Here is a 17042-nt window from a genome sequence, read left to right on the forward strand (position 1 = left end):
TAAAAGGTTGATTTATAAAACTCTTCCTAATTCACTAATAGGTGTATCTCAGTGTTTACTTTCTACTGGAGAATGAAGTAAAAACTGTGGTTTTAAGAATGACCACACTCTTGCCTCATTTCTTTGGAAAAAGGAAATTGTTAGTAACTGTTTTGATAGAATTTTAATCACATTGAACGACAATTGCATGAGGAATCAATTCAAATCAATAAGATCAGCCACTGACCAGTCATTTTTCAGTTGGGTTTACAATTTTTCCCATGAAGAGGATGCTTTGAGTATATTGATCAACAATCAACAGCAAAAATGGACGGTTGAATTTAACAACGGGAGGAACAGAATGAGGAAGAAAATCTGTGCCAGTGACTGCTGCAGCCTCTGTGCCATTCTCATGAATCTTCAGCAGGGCCTTGTGAGCAGCCTACAAAAAAATATAGCAAGAATTAATGTTTGTGGAGGACAGGGTGTGAAATTATTCAAATTAACACTAAGTTAATTCAGCTACTGCCTTTCACAAAAATTCCTGGTAGGCCAGGAACCAGGAAGAAGGCTACTATAGCCCATGGTGGGGTTTTTTCAGCAGTGTTGTCTTAATAAGCAAGTATTCTCACATTCAGTGTTCCTCACAGCATGTGTATCCAACACAGACCTTAGCAACTGCACACCTTGTGGAATGAATTGGAAGCAGAATGTTCAAGCAAATTCACAAGGAATGACAGTTTCAGAGGAAAAGGAAGTTGGGCGCCAGAACTGCTTTGTCTGTATCCCTCATAGCACATGCATTACAGTTTAGCCAGTAGAAATCCAACCTTGACAACAAATTCTTTGTTAAATTATTGCTGGCCATTTTTAATCTTTTTGTTTTACAAGCACCACAATAGTAATTACAATAACGTTGTAATTACTGCTTTCAGAATGGCTGTAAGAATGCTAGCCCTTTCTCTTCACTTTATCTGCTTCTCTTCACATTATTTTCAGTAAATGGGATGTTTTCCTCAAGTCTGGTCAATCTTACATGATTAGCACTCATCAGGACCTTCAACAGCAATAGAAGTTTTAAAATCCTTTAAAATTATAGAATGCACATGTTAGAAAAAAAGGACATATTTTCTACTAGATATGCAAGGCATCCCCAACACAGATATCCATGGACACTTCTTTTTGCATGCAGAAACTGGGCTGTGTTTAGCTCCTGGGACCTACGCTACACCCCTCCCAACCTTTGCCTCTCAGACAGAAGACAGTACCCTTATCTACAGATCTTGGAGACATGGAGAGACTTAAAGTCACTTTATCAGCTAAATGTTCTAGTTCAGACTATCAGCCAGCCCTAGTAATAAGTAAAATTTCACAACATAGCTTAGGGCAAGACAACTGGGTATTGAGGAATCCACAGACCATTGTTTCTGCTGACAAACTTACTTTTGAAACCTTCACATCAGGCTTTCCTGTGATTCCAGACAGATCAGCCCGGTCAGAAAACACATCAGTTACACCCAGACTCATTAACATCTTCTTTAAGTCGTAGGTGCCTGAAATCGATATTTTTGGCATATGCACTTCTATCCTCCTGTTAATTCAAAATAAAATTATGGCAGTTAATGCAATGAAAACATGCCTTGGATTGAAGACTCCCAACTTGCTGGTAGTTCTTCTGTGCTAAAATGTTAGTCTTTTCATCTGAAAAACATCTGGCAACAAAAAGAAGATGGGAAGATGATGATTCTGAAGGATGAGAAAGTACATAATGAGAAAGGTATCAGATGGACTTTCTTGTCTGATTCTGCAACAGAGTCACTTGATGGGACAGAAAGCAGTGGTGGTGCCGGCATTTGGTGGACTAAGTGTGCAGTCTTTTTCTAGCCCTGAAGGTTTTTCTTTTGGAATCCACACCCCATTCCCTCTTGAGGTATCTGATTTCTATGTTGCAGTATTAACCCTCTTAGCATATTGTGCTTAAGACAAGGGAGGTTCTTAACATCAACTAGAAAATGTGTGTGGAGAAACAAAATTTCTCAGCTCACAGATGTCTTCCCTTATCACAAGGCAATGCTGATTCTAATATTTGCTGAAGGTATCAAATCATTTGATCTGTCCCTTTATACCTATTCCATGGCTATCTCAAATCAATAGCAAAGGCCAGTAACTGTAAAACCTGATCATAATATTCAGACTTTGGATTCTGACTGCCTTCATGCGTCGGATCAGAATTCTATATTTACCTTTTTTCAAGTGATTTTTCCCATTTAGACACAGTGTCTTTTGTCAGGGCATCTTCCAGCTGCTGCATTTTTCCTTCATTGGGCAGGATAAACAATGCTGCAACATCTCCCTTGTAAGGAATCTGCACCACCTTGCAAGACAGCTTCCTGTCAGAGTATGTTTTATAAAATCCATCTCGAGTCATCATCCTTACTTCAACTGAGGTGTTTGCATTCACACGGAAATAGTCCTTGTGAGTCCCCTTAATATTGAAAGGATTTTCCCAGTAGGCTTAAACCGGAAAGAGAAAGCATGCAATAGAATGCTTATTTCAGGGGGGATATATTAATATAGTCCAAACTAATGTACATCAGATAAACCCACATCTGAAGATTTACACTTAGACTTGAAGATCAAAGATATTACAGGTTTATTAAAGAACTTGTGCCCTGTTATCTTTGCTGTACTGTGTTCAGTAACGACTAAATATCCAAGTTAAATTTTGTATGGACTTGTACAACACCTTCCTCAGTCAGATAGATTAAATGAAGTAACTTCATCGTATTACCTTACATTTTATTTGAAGAAAATGAAAGCTGACCAGGATCCAGTGGGTTAATTTCTGGTTTTAGATTATTGCTTGTAAAGCCAGTTCCACAGCAGATGTCTGGCTTTTAAAAGGTACCATGTTAAGCTCCTTTTATGCTTTTTCATGTGTTCTTCATCTTGTAGCACTAAGGAAAAGCTTACATGCAAGAGCGACCTGAACTTTTGGGCCTTATCATAACTGTATTATGGGAAATGGAATAGGGCTTCAGGGCTTTAATCTTCAAAATGGTATTCTCTTGATATTTATTCAACTGAACTTTCTGTGATATTTTATTTTGTATTAAATCTGGTCATTCACTGAACATGTACACAGGGATCACAGCTTTTGCCATTCTGTAAGTATGTTCTTGTTTATAATGTTGAATAGAAATAAAATAAAATAGATTAATAAATAATGGAATGTAAATTCCACAGTACTCTGACAACTTCATAAGTCTGAGCTTTCCTTCCTGCCACCCCAGCAAAAAAAAAAATACACTCTGGTGTCATAAAGAAATGCCTCAGAGTAAAGCATCTGAGACTAGGATACCTGAGACTAGGGCACCCAAATTTAATGAAGTACTTAAAATCTATTTTGCTGGAAGTACGCCTATTTCCAAACATGCCTTTCTGCGTGGTAAATTCCATGTATGTCCTGCATGCTGCTAGAAATGGATATAACATCTAAGAGGAAGTTAATCATTACCAGAGTAATGCATTCACAAGAACCTCTTGGAATGTGTATAACGTGAAGACAAGCTATAGAACGTTTGGTCTCCAACTCTAGAGGTACCTACCCATTTAATAGGCATGGACTGTAAGTAAATTAAAGTTTTGGGCAATTTTTCTTAATCTCCATATTTGGAATTTATTTTTTTACTTTATACAGCAGGTGAAAACGTAATTTTTGAAATAATTAGAAAAAACCTGACAGACAAATTCACAAATGCATAAATCTGTTGTGCTCTTGCAATTCCCTAGAACTTGAAGACTGCACATAGATGAACTTTTATGCTTAGAAGCCTAAACATATGCTAGAAAAATTTAGATGTTGAAGAGGTTTCAAAGCGTAAGCACTTTAAATGTTTCTTATCATAATAGCCTAATCTTAGCATTGGCCTTTCTTTTAAAAACAATTCAGAAATAATCTGGGGTATTTGTTTTAGTGCAGGTGAAACTGAGGAACTGCAGTAAAACATCTATGTAACATACCTTTGAAATAAATGTAGCTAACAATCACCACTAGAGTGTTTGGATCCAGGTCTTTAAGTATTTCATTTATATTTCCATGGGTTTGGTTCTTTATATGATCATTGACCTCTTTTTTAGCTTCCGTGGAATTCTGGAAGTTAACAGAAACAACTTTTCCTTTGTACAGCTTTTTCATGTCCTTCAGGAATGTTTTCAGTGGCTTCAGGTGTTTGTCGATGAACAGGGTGTTCCCCATGCTCAGCTGTACCTGGCTGTCAGGGCGATTCAGCAACAGGAGGAGATGATGAAAGCTGTTGTGTATCTCCTCCTCCTGGGTGTTGGTGACATTAAAGGCCAGCCCTTCCAGCACCTGAGCCTGGCTAGTGGCTCTGGACCCCAGAGCCAGCAAGGCGAAGGCAGTGGAGATGCTGACTGGGGAAAAAAAAATGTTTTTTCCAGGTTCTTGTGTGGTTGCTTGCCTGTAAAACCGCAAGGCAAAGTCTGTGTTGCTGGGGATTATCCGTTGGCAGGACTCAAGGGAATCCCCCTCATGGAGGTGCTGCTTCTGGGGGTCAGTTGCCTTGGGCTTGCTGTTGTGGTGGTCAGTCTGGGTCAGGCTGTGGACAGTAAGGTGAAACATGGCCACTAGCAAGCACAGCGGGAGGGTGGTCTTCATCATCCTTTGCAGCTACTGTGTGGACAAAGAATGAAATGGGTTTGGATGCTGAAGATCAGCTGTGTCTACATCTCATCTTTTATTTCTATCTGCTGCTACCTTCAACAGCTAAACAGGTAATTGTTGTTATCTCATAACCTGCTTCTTTTACTGTCTAAGTGGTTTTAAAATCCTTGTGCTTCTGAGTCTGTCTGCAATTCCTATCCATTGGTGCCTACCCCAGTTCTGTTTTACTGTTTTTTACAAGTTACTGGAGAAAGAAACACATGGAGAAAGAAACATGTGAGTATTAAAGAAAAATAAGAGTGAGAGGGGGAGAACAGTGAAAAGTCTTTGTGTGTGTGTCTCTGTGCAAATCCTTTTATGGTGAGGCAGCACATCAGGAACATCTCTTAATTCTTTTGTGTTTATCTCTAAGATCTCTCTGGGTTATTATGCTATTAGTGATTGAATGAGGTTTACGTCAAATGACAGTGTTATGTCAAAGGGAAACAATACAAGATTGCAGCACTCAAAAGTAGTATTCTTTCTCTCATCTCTGACTCATTTTAACATACGAGGTGAATAATCACAAGAGAGCTGGTAATACTTTTCTGCTTCAATACCTGATTAGATCAGAATATGTTGCTTTTAAACAACCACTCATGCGAAACGTGTCTTCCAGATGGATTCCTCCCCTAATTCCGGTCTGGGAGGGAGAGGTCAGTAGTGTGGGCTTGGCCCCTCCTGTCTTTCCAAACTCTGTGTCATCAGGAAGTCACCTCTCATAAGGTAAATGGGCCCATGGCCAGAGTAGCGCCATAAACCTGGATCATGACATCTTGCCAGGTTTTTTTGCTTGCTTGTTTGTTTATTGCTTTCACTTTCACCAGTTAGACTAAGAACATGTTGGGATGATTTGTAGTGTCTAAGATATGTAACTTATCATAAAACAGGTGAGAGTTATACTGATGACTAGAAAAGCAGCTCCAAATAGCCTTCATTTAATGTCCTACTTGAAGCTCCAGGGAAGTTCACATGAGTTACCTGCTCACCCCCCAGTGGATGACAAAGGCACTCCGACAGGTTCAGCAGAGCTGATGAGAAGTTTATTGGGATTTCTCCCACCCTGTATCAGCACACTGACAACTAAGATTTGGTGAGAAGGAGCCAGCTTGCCCTTCCACAGCTTTACTTTGTGACATCTGAGTAAATTGGGGCTTACAGAGAAGGCTGGTACAGCAAAATGAATTTATGAATCCTGTCTGGACTGTGCTGGTATAAATCAGCCAGCTCATTCACTTCAGTTTAAGTTATCTGGTTGTAAGCTTTAGGGAACATAAGTAATGATAAAAAATGTCTGACATCTGGGAAGTCAGACTACTTCCCCCTTGTTAATGAAACAGGTTTCTTCTAGATGTGAAAGAGCTATTTGGGATAGATATTCAGCAGACCACAGTCATACTCTGTGGAGCTGCTATAACGTATCCCCAGAATCTGCTATTCAATATTTCTTGAAATTAAGCTCTGCTGTCATCTGAGTGCTTAGAAACCAGATTTCATGCTCAAAAGCAGATGTGCTTCATGACTCACTAGCTAAGTGCCTTACAGCTGCATCAAAATTGTTAAGGTAAAGATAACTGGGTACTTACTTTACATTCAGAAGGGTCCTGCTCTCGTATGGGTTGTGCTGTTTCTTGCTGCCTTACTCATACTGCTGTTTTCCTCTGTTAAACATTATGTGGCTTCAAATACCTATTACACAAAGGACAAAGCTGAATATTGATGAAGCTAGTTTTCTTGGACACTGTATGCGTATGTCCACATCACTCCAAACAGAGAACAAAGACCACGGGGCCCAGCTGGTCAGTAGAGGGGAGTGTTGTGTATCAAAGGATGTGTAACTCCTAAGCAAATATTTATTGAAAATGAGATTTTGGTGCCAAGGGCAGCTACTTTTCCCTATACACTTCCTGAGATAGAGATAACCGTTCATCTAGAGACACACAGTTTTGCCCAGCACTAAGCTCTGAAGGGGCCAGGGTCAGGGTGAGGGAGCTGCAGAGAGTACTGCTTGGGCTTAGCTATGTTACCCAACCCACTGGACTCCACTTCAGTGTCAACATCTTATCTTTTATTTCTACACAGTAGAGACCCTACTGGTCACTACTCAGAAGGCAATGAATCCTCTTATCCTCATTAATAACATGGATACTTCATTCATTTGTGTAAGAATGGTGAATTTTAGCTGGATATTGAACAGTAATCTTGCAATCTTTCAGACACTGTGTCTTCTCACAAGCTAGTAATTCTCTCAGTCAAGGAGCACCCAATATATCAAGACCTGAAAAGTCTTAGTATAGATTTTAGTACTTGAAAAAGCTGCATAAAATGTGTGCCATCACTGTGAGTGCCCAAATACAATACTGAACAAATGCAACTGTTGTAACATATAAATAGTAAATCAAGACACAGTCCCAAATCCCTCAAAGAATAGCAAACAAGACAGTAACCCAATAATATTAACCAGTAACAAATCCAGGCAGTCTCAAACAACAAGCCTCAGCCATCTTGTAGAGGTGTATTTAAAATTTCCTGGGATTTTTCCAAAGGAAGATAAGTGCTGTGAAGCTAGCTGACAAGCCTTCGTGGCTGGATGAATTGTTTAGATGCATGTTTTGATCAGCCAGTCAGGAAAATGCCTTCTCAGTCCCTCTATGCCTCTGCTGCACCTTGCAGGACTTGTTCACATCTGCTTAGGGAGGGGTGGCGCAATCCCCTCCGTAAGTAAAACAGTGTAAGCATGGCTGTTCCTAGTTCCCAGCTGTGCTGCTTTCAGGGGCAGTTCTTTAGCTACTGGGATCCATGCCACTGGTAGGGGAGCTAGGTTCCCTGCACAGTATCTACAGCCTCGGTGTTTCCCCGCCCCTCCCTCAGAATACAGCTGAACTCTACATGCTTGTTTTAGGTATAGCCAGAACTTGCTGTTAAGTACTTTAGTTTTGAATTTGTATTTTTTCTTACTAGAGTACTAGTCACTTCTGTGCCCTGGAGTGCTTGTGTAGGTCCAGTAAGGCTTGATGGAGCACACTGTTCTCTTTTTGCCGGGCACAAACCCAGTGCATATGAATTAAAATAATGCATAAGCTGGAATGTATGATTGCACAAATGCAGACTTTCAGGAAAAAGAGTGAGATGCTCACAGTGCCCCAAGACAGTCAGGTTGTTGGCTGTTCTGTGCTACTTCTTTAGTCATACAACTGAGCAGCGTTAAGCATTTACACTTCTGTTAAACATTACAAGGATTAAAACAAAATTATCTGAGGACACAGATAAACGCTGATGTAGCCATGCAGAGCAGGTAGAAGTCAGTGATTGCAGGGCCAGCTGGCTTTCATGTTTGCTGTCCCTAAACATGCATAACTGCCAAAGTCAAACACTTCGGAGAGAAGAGGTCCATGACCATGAGCAGCTGTTCTACCAGACAGAGCTTCCTAGGTTATTGCTAGCTAATGACACAAATGCTGAAACATCTCCTGAGGTGTGTTATGGGCTGCCTTGGGGTTTTAGTTTCCTAAATCATGCGGCTCGGACACCTGCTACAATATGTTAAACCAAGCTAACTTTCTGTTCTATGAAAAGCAGAACAGAAGGGGTAATTAACATTCAGCTTGGATTTTTCCCCCCAAATGAACTTAGCATTGGTTCAGAAAGAGTCCCACACTCAGAGGCTTTGTTTGAGCCTCTGAGTAAAATTGAGATTTAGTCACACCAGAAGAGGAAGCCTGGGCAGTAGAGTCCACTGTGCAGCTGCAGTCAGCTGAAGAGGAAGGTAGCAGGAGCAAGACTCAGTGTTGTAAAGAAGAGTTATGTGCAAGGGTTGGGGGTAATTCTGGATTCCCTGCACGACTCTGAGTTGAACCAAAGCATGCTTCAGTTAAGTGAGAAAACTCTGGCAGAGACACAAATGCAGATGTTTTTGCTGTTTAGACATTCATCTGTATTATTCTGTTGTTGAAAATCAGTGTGTCTTGATTTTGAAACTCTTTCAAAATATGCCTCTTTGCTTCAATTATCAGTGTTCTTGGTGGCTCGAAGAAGTGGTCCATTGTCCTACTAGGGAGATCAGCAGAGATTCTGCAAGCCAGCAGCTGTTCCACCACAGGGCCTGCTTCTGGAGAGAGTAACCTGCACAACGTACGTACACTGCTGCTTTGATTTACACCTTAGTTTATTCCTGAACATGTGACTGTACTCATACTATTTTACTCCAGTTGTCTTTGGTATGAACTGCTGAGCTCCTTTCATCAGCAAATGCTCAGCAAAAATTGCAACCTTAGGCAGCCCCAGCCGTGCTCTGCTGAATGCAATGACCACCCTAAGCATCACTGTATATAAACATTTTCTTGGGCTGTTACATAACTCTTGTTATTTTGGCCCCTCTGAAAGAAAAGCAAAACAAACAATGGCAATGTCTCAAGGCAGCAGAATGTCGGCTTTAGCTGAGGGAAGATTCAGACCAAGGGCTTGCAGAGCAGACACGGCCACCCCATTCTGGAAGACCTGTAATATCCACATTACATATCACATACCTGTACAGCTGGTCCATGGCTGTCTTCATGTCCCATCTACAAAGACAGTATACATGTTTGCAAAATTCACCAGTGCTTACCCCAGCACCAAACTCTAGCTGAAAGGATGCAGTTAGTGTGTGTGTGTGGGGGGGGGGGGGGGGGGGGGGCAGGTTCTGGAGCAATGGTCAGTGTTGTGTTGAAGAGCCTATCTAGAATATGTCTTGAAGATGTATGTGGCTGCATTCAAATGTGCCCATAAACTTCCATTTTTGCAATAGGTCTATAAGGTCTGCCCACCCCTGGCCTTCAAGTCAGCAGGGAAGGAGGCTGCAAGGAAGACAAGCCACACTTAGCCTGGTGGTGGTTCATGTAAGAACCTTCCCTGCATTTATTTTTCTAAAAAATATTTGTCTTAGATCTGTTATCCTATTTGACAGATCCTGCATGCTCATTTATACTGTAGGTTGAAATTAATGAGACCTCTAAGTCAGGAGCTTGTTACTCTAATATTAGAGTCTTCAACATAGTGATTTGGATAATTTTAGAGGTAAACATATGCATTTCAAACAATGACTATGGAAGTTACAGATGATGAATGGTATCATCAAATCATCCAGAGGGAACATAGATCTATGATTGTCGTTGAGTCTAGATAGAAATGGTATTCACATGTCAGTCAAACATAATACAGCAGGAGTTCAGTTCCTGACTGCAATTAAAATCATTACTTTTGGATAACAAATTTCATATTTCATAGTTCTAACATCTATTCAAGATTTTCCTTAGTTTTCTTTTAATAGATACCCATGTAAAAAGCACTCCCAACTACAGAAGTGCAGTGAGAAACGCAACTTGGTTATAGAGATGTACAAAATGGTTGTGTTATAATTTTCATACTGCAAAGCCTTGAAGATAACTTTTCAGCTCTAAAACCTCAGTAAAGAAAGGATATAATCCCATTTTATTTCACTCATTAAACCATCAAAAGTTTCCTGTACATATATAGTATTTATTGATTCAGAGAAAACCTGTAGAATTTACTTATTTGATAGTTTTTTCTGTGTCATGTGGAAAGCAAACTTCTTACACCAGAATGGCTGGGAAGAGATTTTCTAAATCCATGTTTTTGAACCAAAATGAAAGTGCCTTAATAATCATCTGTACTTCACGCTTACATTTAGCAGGTGCTTGATATTTGCTGGCCAAGTAATTTTTTTATCCAGGAACCCTGCTGTGACTTACAAAGTGCAATTTTAAAACTCCCGCTTTGAAAACTCTAATTATGGTAGTGGAAAGTTTGTCCGTGGAAAAGTCTTCCTGGTGCTAAGTAGCTGTAATTTAACCTTTTTTTTTTTTTTCTGAGTAGTGATGATTGGCTTAAAAAACTTTTTAAAATCAGCAGCTTAAAATCCTGTTAAGCATACAAACACAGGTTCTGGATGCAACTGAAATGTCTCTTGCTGGCTTGCTTCATTTTTCTCTTTAGCACATTTGCTCTTAGCTGTAATATAAACACAGTTCATGTGCTGGGTTACTCTAATCTGATGTGTTTATACTTTTATGGGAGACAACCATGTTGGGTTTTGTCACTGATATTAAAGACAGTTCTAACTTCATGTTTTCACTCAGTTAGGGCTGTAAGAATTGGTGAATTTCTGCAAACAGTTACACAGTGGATGTTCAATGAGCCATGCCTAACAAAGTAATAAGGTTTAATTAGCCCAACCTAATCTGACAGCTTGCTGCTGGCACACTATCTGTTAGTACAGCTGGCTAGTGATGCATGTATGAATGTGAAAGAAAGATCACTCCTTGCAAGTTTTCTTTGCCTTTCAAGTATTGTGTGGTTAAATTCTTGCTATTTTAAGTTCTCTTTGCATAGAAACTTTGCTTCCTTTTGTCCAATTTAAAACTAGGTCACAGTTAATAAGATAACATGCTCTTTATTTTGAGTTTTGATAGAGGATGTTTTCAAGCTAAACATTGGCAATGCCTATACAAAACTCATACTCTAGACATTTGGTCATGTCAAACATTTGGATCATCCAGGAAACCACAATTCATGTGGCAAAGCCCTTAACACTACGATATCTCCAACATGCACCATTCCATCAGGGTGCAAGAGCCTGCACAGAGCTAGGCTTCTCAAGGCAGCATTAAGCCTGCACAGAGATAGTCACAGGTTTAAGTTTACAGCATCTTTTTTTATACTTTAAACATTACCCCTTTTCTTTTCTTCACATGTTGATATTCATAGCACAAGTGCAAGATTAGAAAATTCCCTTACATGGATTTCCAAACCCAAAAATCTAAGACAAAGTGTCCCCACTGTTTGCTGTCACAATCTGTGACGAATGCTGAATAGTGAGAGGACAAGAACTAAACTTATATTCAGCAGCCCTGTGCTTTCCTGTGCTTCCCACCAAAATCCAGCAGGGCTTTGTGAACATCCTGCAAAGAAAGGGGACAAAATCCACAGGAATGGGAATTGGACAGCAGAAGTGTGAAGGGAGGTCCCTGATGCAGTGACTCCCTGGCGTGAATACATCTGAAGAAAGCTAGCCCAGGAGCTGGAAAGACACACACACACACACACACACACACACCCCGCCCCGGAGAGCATCGTGAAAGCAGTAGAAATGCTCAAAGGAGAGAATAAAAAGTTCTCGTTACTTTCCTTTGCCATGGTCTACTTGTAAAGCTTAAATGTGAAGTCAGCGTTACTGGTGCCTACCTTGAGATAAGCCAGGTTTCAAATATGTTCCTGCTTTCCAGGATATGTTTATGTAATTTACAGCTCTGAAGCTGTACTGTTTACTGGGGTGACCAGTTAGTGAAACCTACAGTGGACTTCTTTGCTGTCTGTACCTAATCACACAGTGGATTTCTTGTTTGCTGGCTGTCACTTACAGGATAGTACGGAATGGCATTGACAACTAAGTAAGAAAGCATGATGAAAATTATTTCTTTCCATAGAGGAAAATTATCTTTCCATAGAATGCCATCAATATTTCTTAGAGTGGTTAATTTTATGCTAGTTAAGATCTGTGATTGAACTCAAAGACCAACATGCAATGAGAAAAAGGGGGTTTAATTAACGTTTTTGAAGTAGTTTCTAAAGAAAGACTGGAACACCCATTAAATCCACAGAATGCCAAAAATAATTCCTCATTTTTGCCCGCAGAAATGAGATACAAGGCTTAGGTCTCAGTGGTTAGTTCTACGTTGCCAAACTCCATGAATACTGAAGTGTTTAGAGAGGCTGTTTTCCCCTTAAACTTCTCGTGACCTTTCATCACGTTTCCCCACCCAAATCCCACCTCCATCCAAAGCACACAGGTCACATCCAACTGGAGTGCTTTGGAAAGAAAACAAGAGCTGGATTTCTTGGGGCATCAAGGGAAGAACATTTTGGGGATCAATGTCAGTAAAACAGAAACTACATAAACATAGTCTTTACTGTTATAAAATGGAAAGATGTGACATATCAGACCCCCTTACAGCCTCTGAACTAATTTGCTCTTTTAATTTTGCTGTGCTGAAGTAAATGAAGATGTGTATCTGTGATGCCTTCATTTGTACAGCGGCAGAACTACAGAAAGGATTTTTTTTTTTTTTTAAAGAAGCAAGAATTGCAACTATGGGTGTTTACCCCAAATTTGGTTTTGTCCTCCTCTTTTTTCCTTATTTTCTTTTTAGTGATGAAAGTGAATTATTTCTTTAAGGAGCCTCCACGTTTTATACTATTCAAAAACTGGCCAAAAAGTGAGTCACCTCAGATTGGAATGGCTCTGAGTTTCATCTATGATTCATAGGACTTTACTGAATTAGTTGGATGCAAGTAGGTCTAAACTAAACACTGGGTTTAACTCCACTGTACCAGATCTACAAAATCAAAAAGAGAGAGGTAATCATCACCTCATTGAGCCTGGCAGGGAGCAGTCTTGAGCAGATACTAAGGTGGCAATTGCTGGCAGTTTACATATATATATGTATTTTATGTCTCAGAAGAGAAACTCCATTTGCTGATGTGTAAAACTGCTGTGGAGGGCGAGCCCCACCTACTTCCAAAATAAGGAAGAAGGAGTAAGAAGTGATTGTGTCACATCAGCTGCCAGCTCCTATACATGAGCTTGCCTTGGAGAAAGAAGGTCAGGAAGCCTGCCCCAGAGACTCAAAGATATGCAAATGCCAGAGCCAAAAGCTTAAACCCAAAACTTTATATATACCATACAGTACATAAATCAGACAATGCAAGTGTAGCATAAAAATGGCACAAGTGTGGAAAGTTAACAGAAAGGCAGAATCTTTATCCTGAGTGTTTTAAAAGCTTTTAAAGCTTTAAGTTTTAAAGCTTTAAGGACCTTATGTGGTCAGCATGTGAGTGGTGAACCCCCGCCAACTTTTGGATTCCAAGGATAGAGAAGCAACTGTGCAGTTGCACTAGCATGGGTCTGAGCCTGGGCTCGGTGACTAAACAACACCAAACCGATGGAGGTGAAAAGTCTGGCATTAAATCTTTTCCTCTACAACCATTTCCTTTGATTCTCTTTCCATTGGCATCACTTTCTGGCTTGTTTACGCCGAAAGCTTTAACAACTGCTAATTAAGTTCCAGTCAAGCCTAAGAAAGGCTCTAAGTCTACATTGCATGATGGGCTAATGAGCCCCAGCATATAGACAGGCTGCTCTCACTTCCCAGCTTCCCTACCTCATGGCAGCTGCAAGAGGGACCTCAACTTGTGTCTCTGCCTTTCACAGCACAACGTAGACATCTTGGCCACCTTGGTAATTTCCCTCTCCCTCCCACCTGCTCCCTATGGGCTTTAGCCTTTTTTCAGGAGAGAGTCATGCTTTTCAAGACATGACATGTTTCTTCACAGAACTTCCAAGAACATTTCTATTTTCTCAACATTTTGCAAGAGCAGCTATTTTCCCAGTCCTTGATTTGTAGAGTGGTGCTTCTCTTTACCACCACTGTCAAAACCACCCTTTTACAGAGGTAAAATAAGAAACTGTGCCATAAATAACACTGGTAACGCAGGCTCCAATATGAATGTTATCTCATGTTCACACCACTTACAAGATGCCCCTTTAGCCAAGGTGTCATCTGCTCTTTGTTCTATCACTTGCACTCCACGTGGCATAAGGCAACTGGGTAAGAAGGTAAAAATAGTCCTGGAGGATGTAAATCATCTTCTGAGTAAGGTCTTTTCCTTTTTCTCTTTTTTCAATGCAGGCATCTGGTGGTTTAATTTCTTTTAAAGGTATTGTGATAAAAGTCCAAGATGTATTTTTCAATTAACTCATAACAAACACTTGCATGTCCATTTAAACGTTTTTTTTAAAGTACTGCCCAGGAATATCTGTTAATTACTAATTGTATGACAATTGCTAGACTGTCTGAATACACAAATTATGACATCTGACTTTGAGAAATTGGACACCCCCAACTGATGGGTCTGTGACGTGAATGGCACTATTTTCCTGCAGGGATAACAATTTTCCCATTCAGATAACAATGTGGGTGTGCTGATCGATGACGAGCACCAGGAAAGGTATGCTGTCATTAAGGGGAGACTCTTTCCTCACCATCCCTGAAGTATCGTTGGGTCAGTCCTCACCAGAACTTTACAAACCTTCCTAAAATTTGTCTTTGTCATTACATCCTAAGCTTGATATGCAGAAAGAACAGTATCATACGGTACAAGAATGTAAGAGGTCAGTCAGTATGAAGACAATGCTAATAAGGTGTGACTATTTAGTAGTTACACATTAGAAAACAGATTAAGAGGTGATTACTTTGCAAAGGACCTAAATTATGGTATGATTCTATGATATCTCCTGTTTGATAATGACACATTGACATCAGAACTACATGCCTCGGTTTGGTCAGGAGTTTTTTCTCATTGCTCAGCCTGTGCCTTTTACCGTTGCCAAAATATGGGTTCTTATTTGTGCTTATGTTTTACAGAGGTTAGTAGGTCTTTCCAGCAGAGTACACAATTTGCTTTTCAGCCCATAACCTTTAAAGCTGTGGCTTATGTTATACACCTTTAGTTTCTTTCTAGCAGATGGTGCACAGCTCTAGGAACAATGACAGCCGTGCACATTGGTGCTAACCACTGCCTGTTTGAAATATGTTATTTTCTTTGAATTAATTTAAACATATTATTCCCCTGTCTGCCCCTCCACCCGTATACACTGCTTATTTTTGTTTGTTCCTTCTTTTATGATCTTTAGTACTACTCAGAATTGCAGCTAGTTTTCTTCAAATGTCACAGTGTTTGTAGGTAAGAATTAAATCTATATCCACCAGGGGTTAACCCTGGTTTCTGAGCTCCTTACTTATGCTTTTAGACTTTGTTTCACTTCTCTAGACAACTCCTTCCTAGTTATCACAACAAATACACAGAGTACCGCTCTTCCCGCAGTGCTTATTTTCCTTTGCTCCTTATTTCAGAGAGCTGCTCAGCATGTGCTGTTGCAAAACTTCTGCTGTGCTGGCAAGTCTTCTTCTATGGCTGTTGACCTAAAACAGCCTTTACAGAAGACTACTTTCAGCCATACCATCATGGGTTTCTCCTAGGGTCCACACAGGCAGTGCTGAGGCTGCAGCTCCTGCATGTGCACAGTTGCATGCACTCCCACATCAGATTTGTGTGTAGGCTTCCTTCACGCTTTTTCCCTCAGGTGGTTCATCAGGCCAGCTCCATCCTCCAGCAGTGTCACTGCATTGAAGTGGTACACCACAGTGCTTGCACACAGCAGCAGAAACTCTTGACTAACTAGGAGGAAAGTCCTTTGTTGCACTGAGGCTTCTTGGTCACAAAATTCACAGTCAACGAGCAAACCAAGAAACAAAAGTCCAGGAAAGAAGACACAATAAACCAGCAGATTGAATGAACAAACCATGCCTGCACTGTATCAGTGAGTACCTTAAGGCTGACAGTTTGTGGGGGTGAGGTGTGTGCAGTCCTTCTGTACTCATTATTTACCACACAAATTTGCTTTCTGCTGCACATTTGCAGTGATGGGCACTCCCTGGTTTTTGTCAAAATAGAAAGGAAATGGAAGCAAGACGTATATATAAGGTCCCTGCTCCCATTTGAAGGTGAGTCCCTACCAACATGATATTTTTTGGTTCTTAATTCAGCTTGATTTTTCTCTAGCCACTTTCAAATAAGTTAAGCAACAAAGTTACCTCTCAAAGTGAGATCTGATTGGCAAAATATCTTTTAGGTATCTTTTTCCTACGAACAAACAAAGACTATTGATCTGAGGTCCATGAGGAACAACAAACACAAAGTCTCTGTATTCACCTACAGAGACATTTGCCATTGCACAGCTGGACTTTGGCATGCCATCCTGAACTAGCCCTGAGATTTGCCAAGAACTTTTAAATGATCTTCTATAGAATCAGTTTATCTGTATTACACCAAACCCAAGCCCTTGTTATGTTTAGAGGTATGAAACCAACTGTTTGTTACTAAATATTGAACAGGCTAAACACAGTTTTGAGTAAGAAACTTTTGTCACTGGTTTACATGAAGAGCACTTTGAGAGTGAATGTCATGTTACGTGGTTGGCAGATAGACATGGAAAGCTTCTTATATTCCTTATTAGTATACTTACAGCTACAATTTACTAATATTGATAGCATAGTTTACCGTCAAAGAGAATAAAGATCCCCAAACCAATCAAGATAATTATATTTTAGAAATATGCACAATAATTTTAAAGTTATTTTTTTCACAGACATTTTAAGACAGTAAAGCCTAAAAAGTTGCTATTTATATTTTACTTTTTTTTTTCTACCAGTTTGAGATATTC

At 40.0% G+C, this 17042-nt stretch overlaps 1 protein-coding gene and 1 long non-coding RNA gene across 2 annotated transcripts; one reads left to right on the forward strand and one right to left on the reverse strand.

The window, feature by feature from the left end:
* Positions 1-148: 148 nt before the first annotated feature.
* Positions 149-6480, reverse strand: LOC130153089 (alpha-1-antitrypsin-like). Its single transcript, XM_056347536.1, has 5 exons — positions 6289-6480; positions 4003-4672; positions 2223-2493; positions 1423-1570; positions 149-421 (listed from the first exon to the last, which is right to left on the reverse strand). Exons 2-5 carry the CDS (start codon positions 4658-4660, stop codon positions 230-232), a joined length of 1269 nt encoding a protein of 422 aa, XP_056203511.1. The 5' UTR covers positions 4661-4672; positions 6289-6480; the 3' UTR covers positions 149-229.
* On the forward strand, positions 4679-16833 carry LOC130153091 (uncharacterized). Its single transcript, XR_008823212.1, has 3 exons — positions 4679-4773; positions 5322-5428; positions 15903-16833. It is a non-coding gene; the product is annotated as an uncharacterized LOC130153091 (long non-coding RNA).
* Positions 16834-17042: the final 209 nt, after the last annotated feature.

The sequence above is a fragment of the Falco biarmicus genome, chromosome 7, assembly GCF_023638135.1.
Source record: "Falco biarmicus isolate bFalBia1 chromosome 7, bFalBia1.pri, whole genome shotgun sequence".
Lineage (NCBI taxonomy): Eukaryota > Metazoa > Chordata > Aves > Falconiformes > Falconidae > Falco > Falco biarmicus.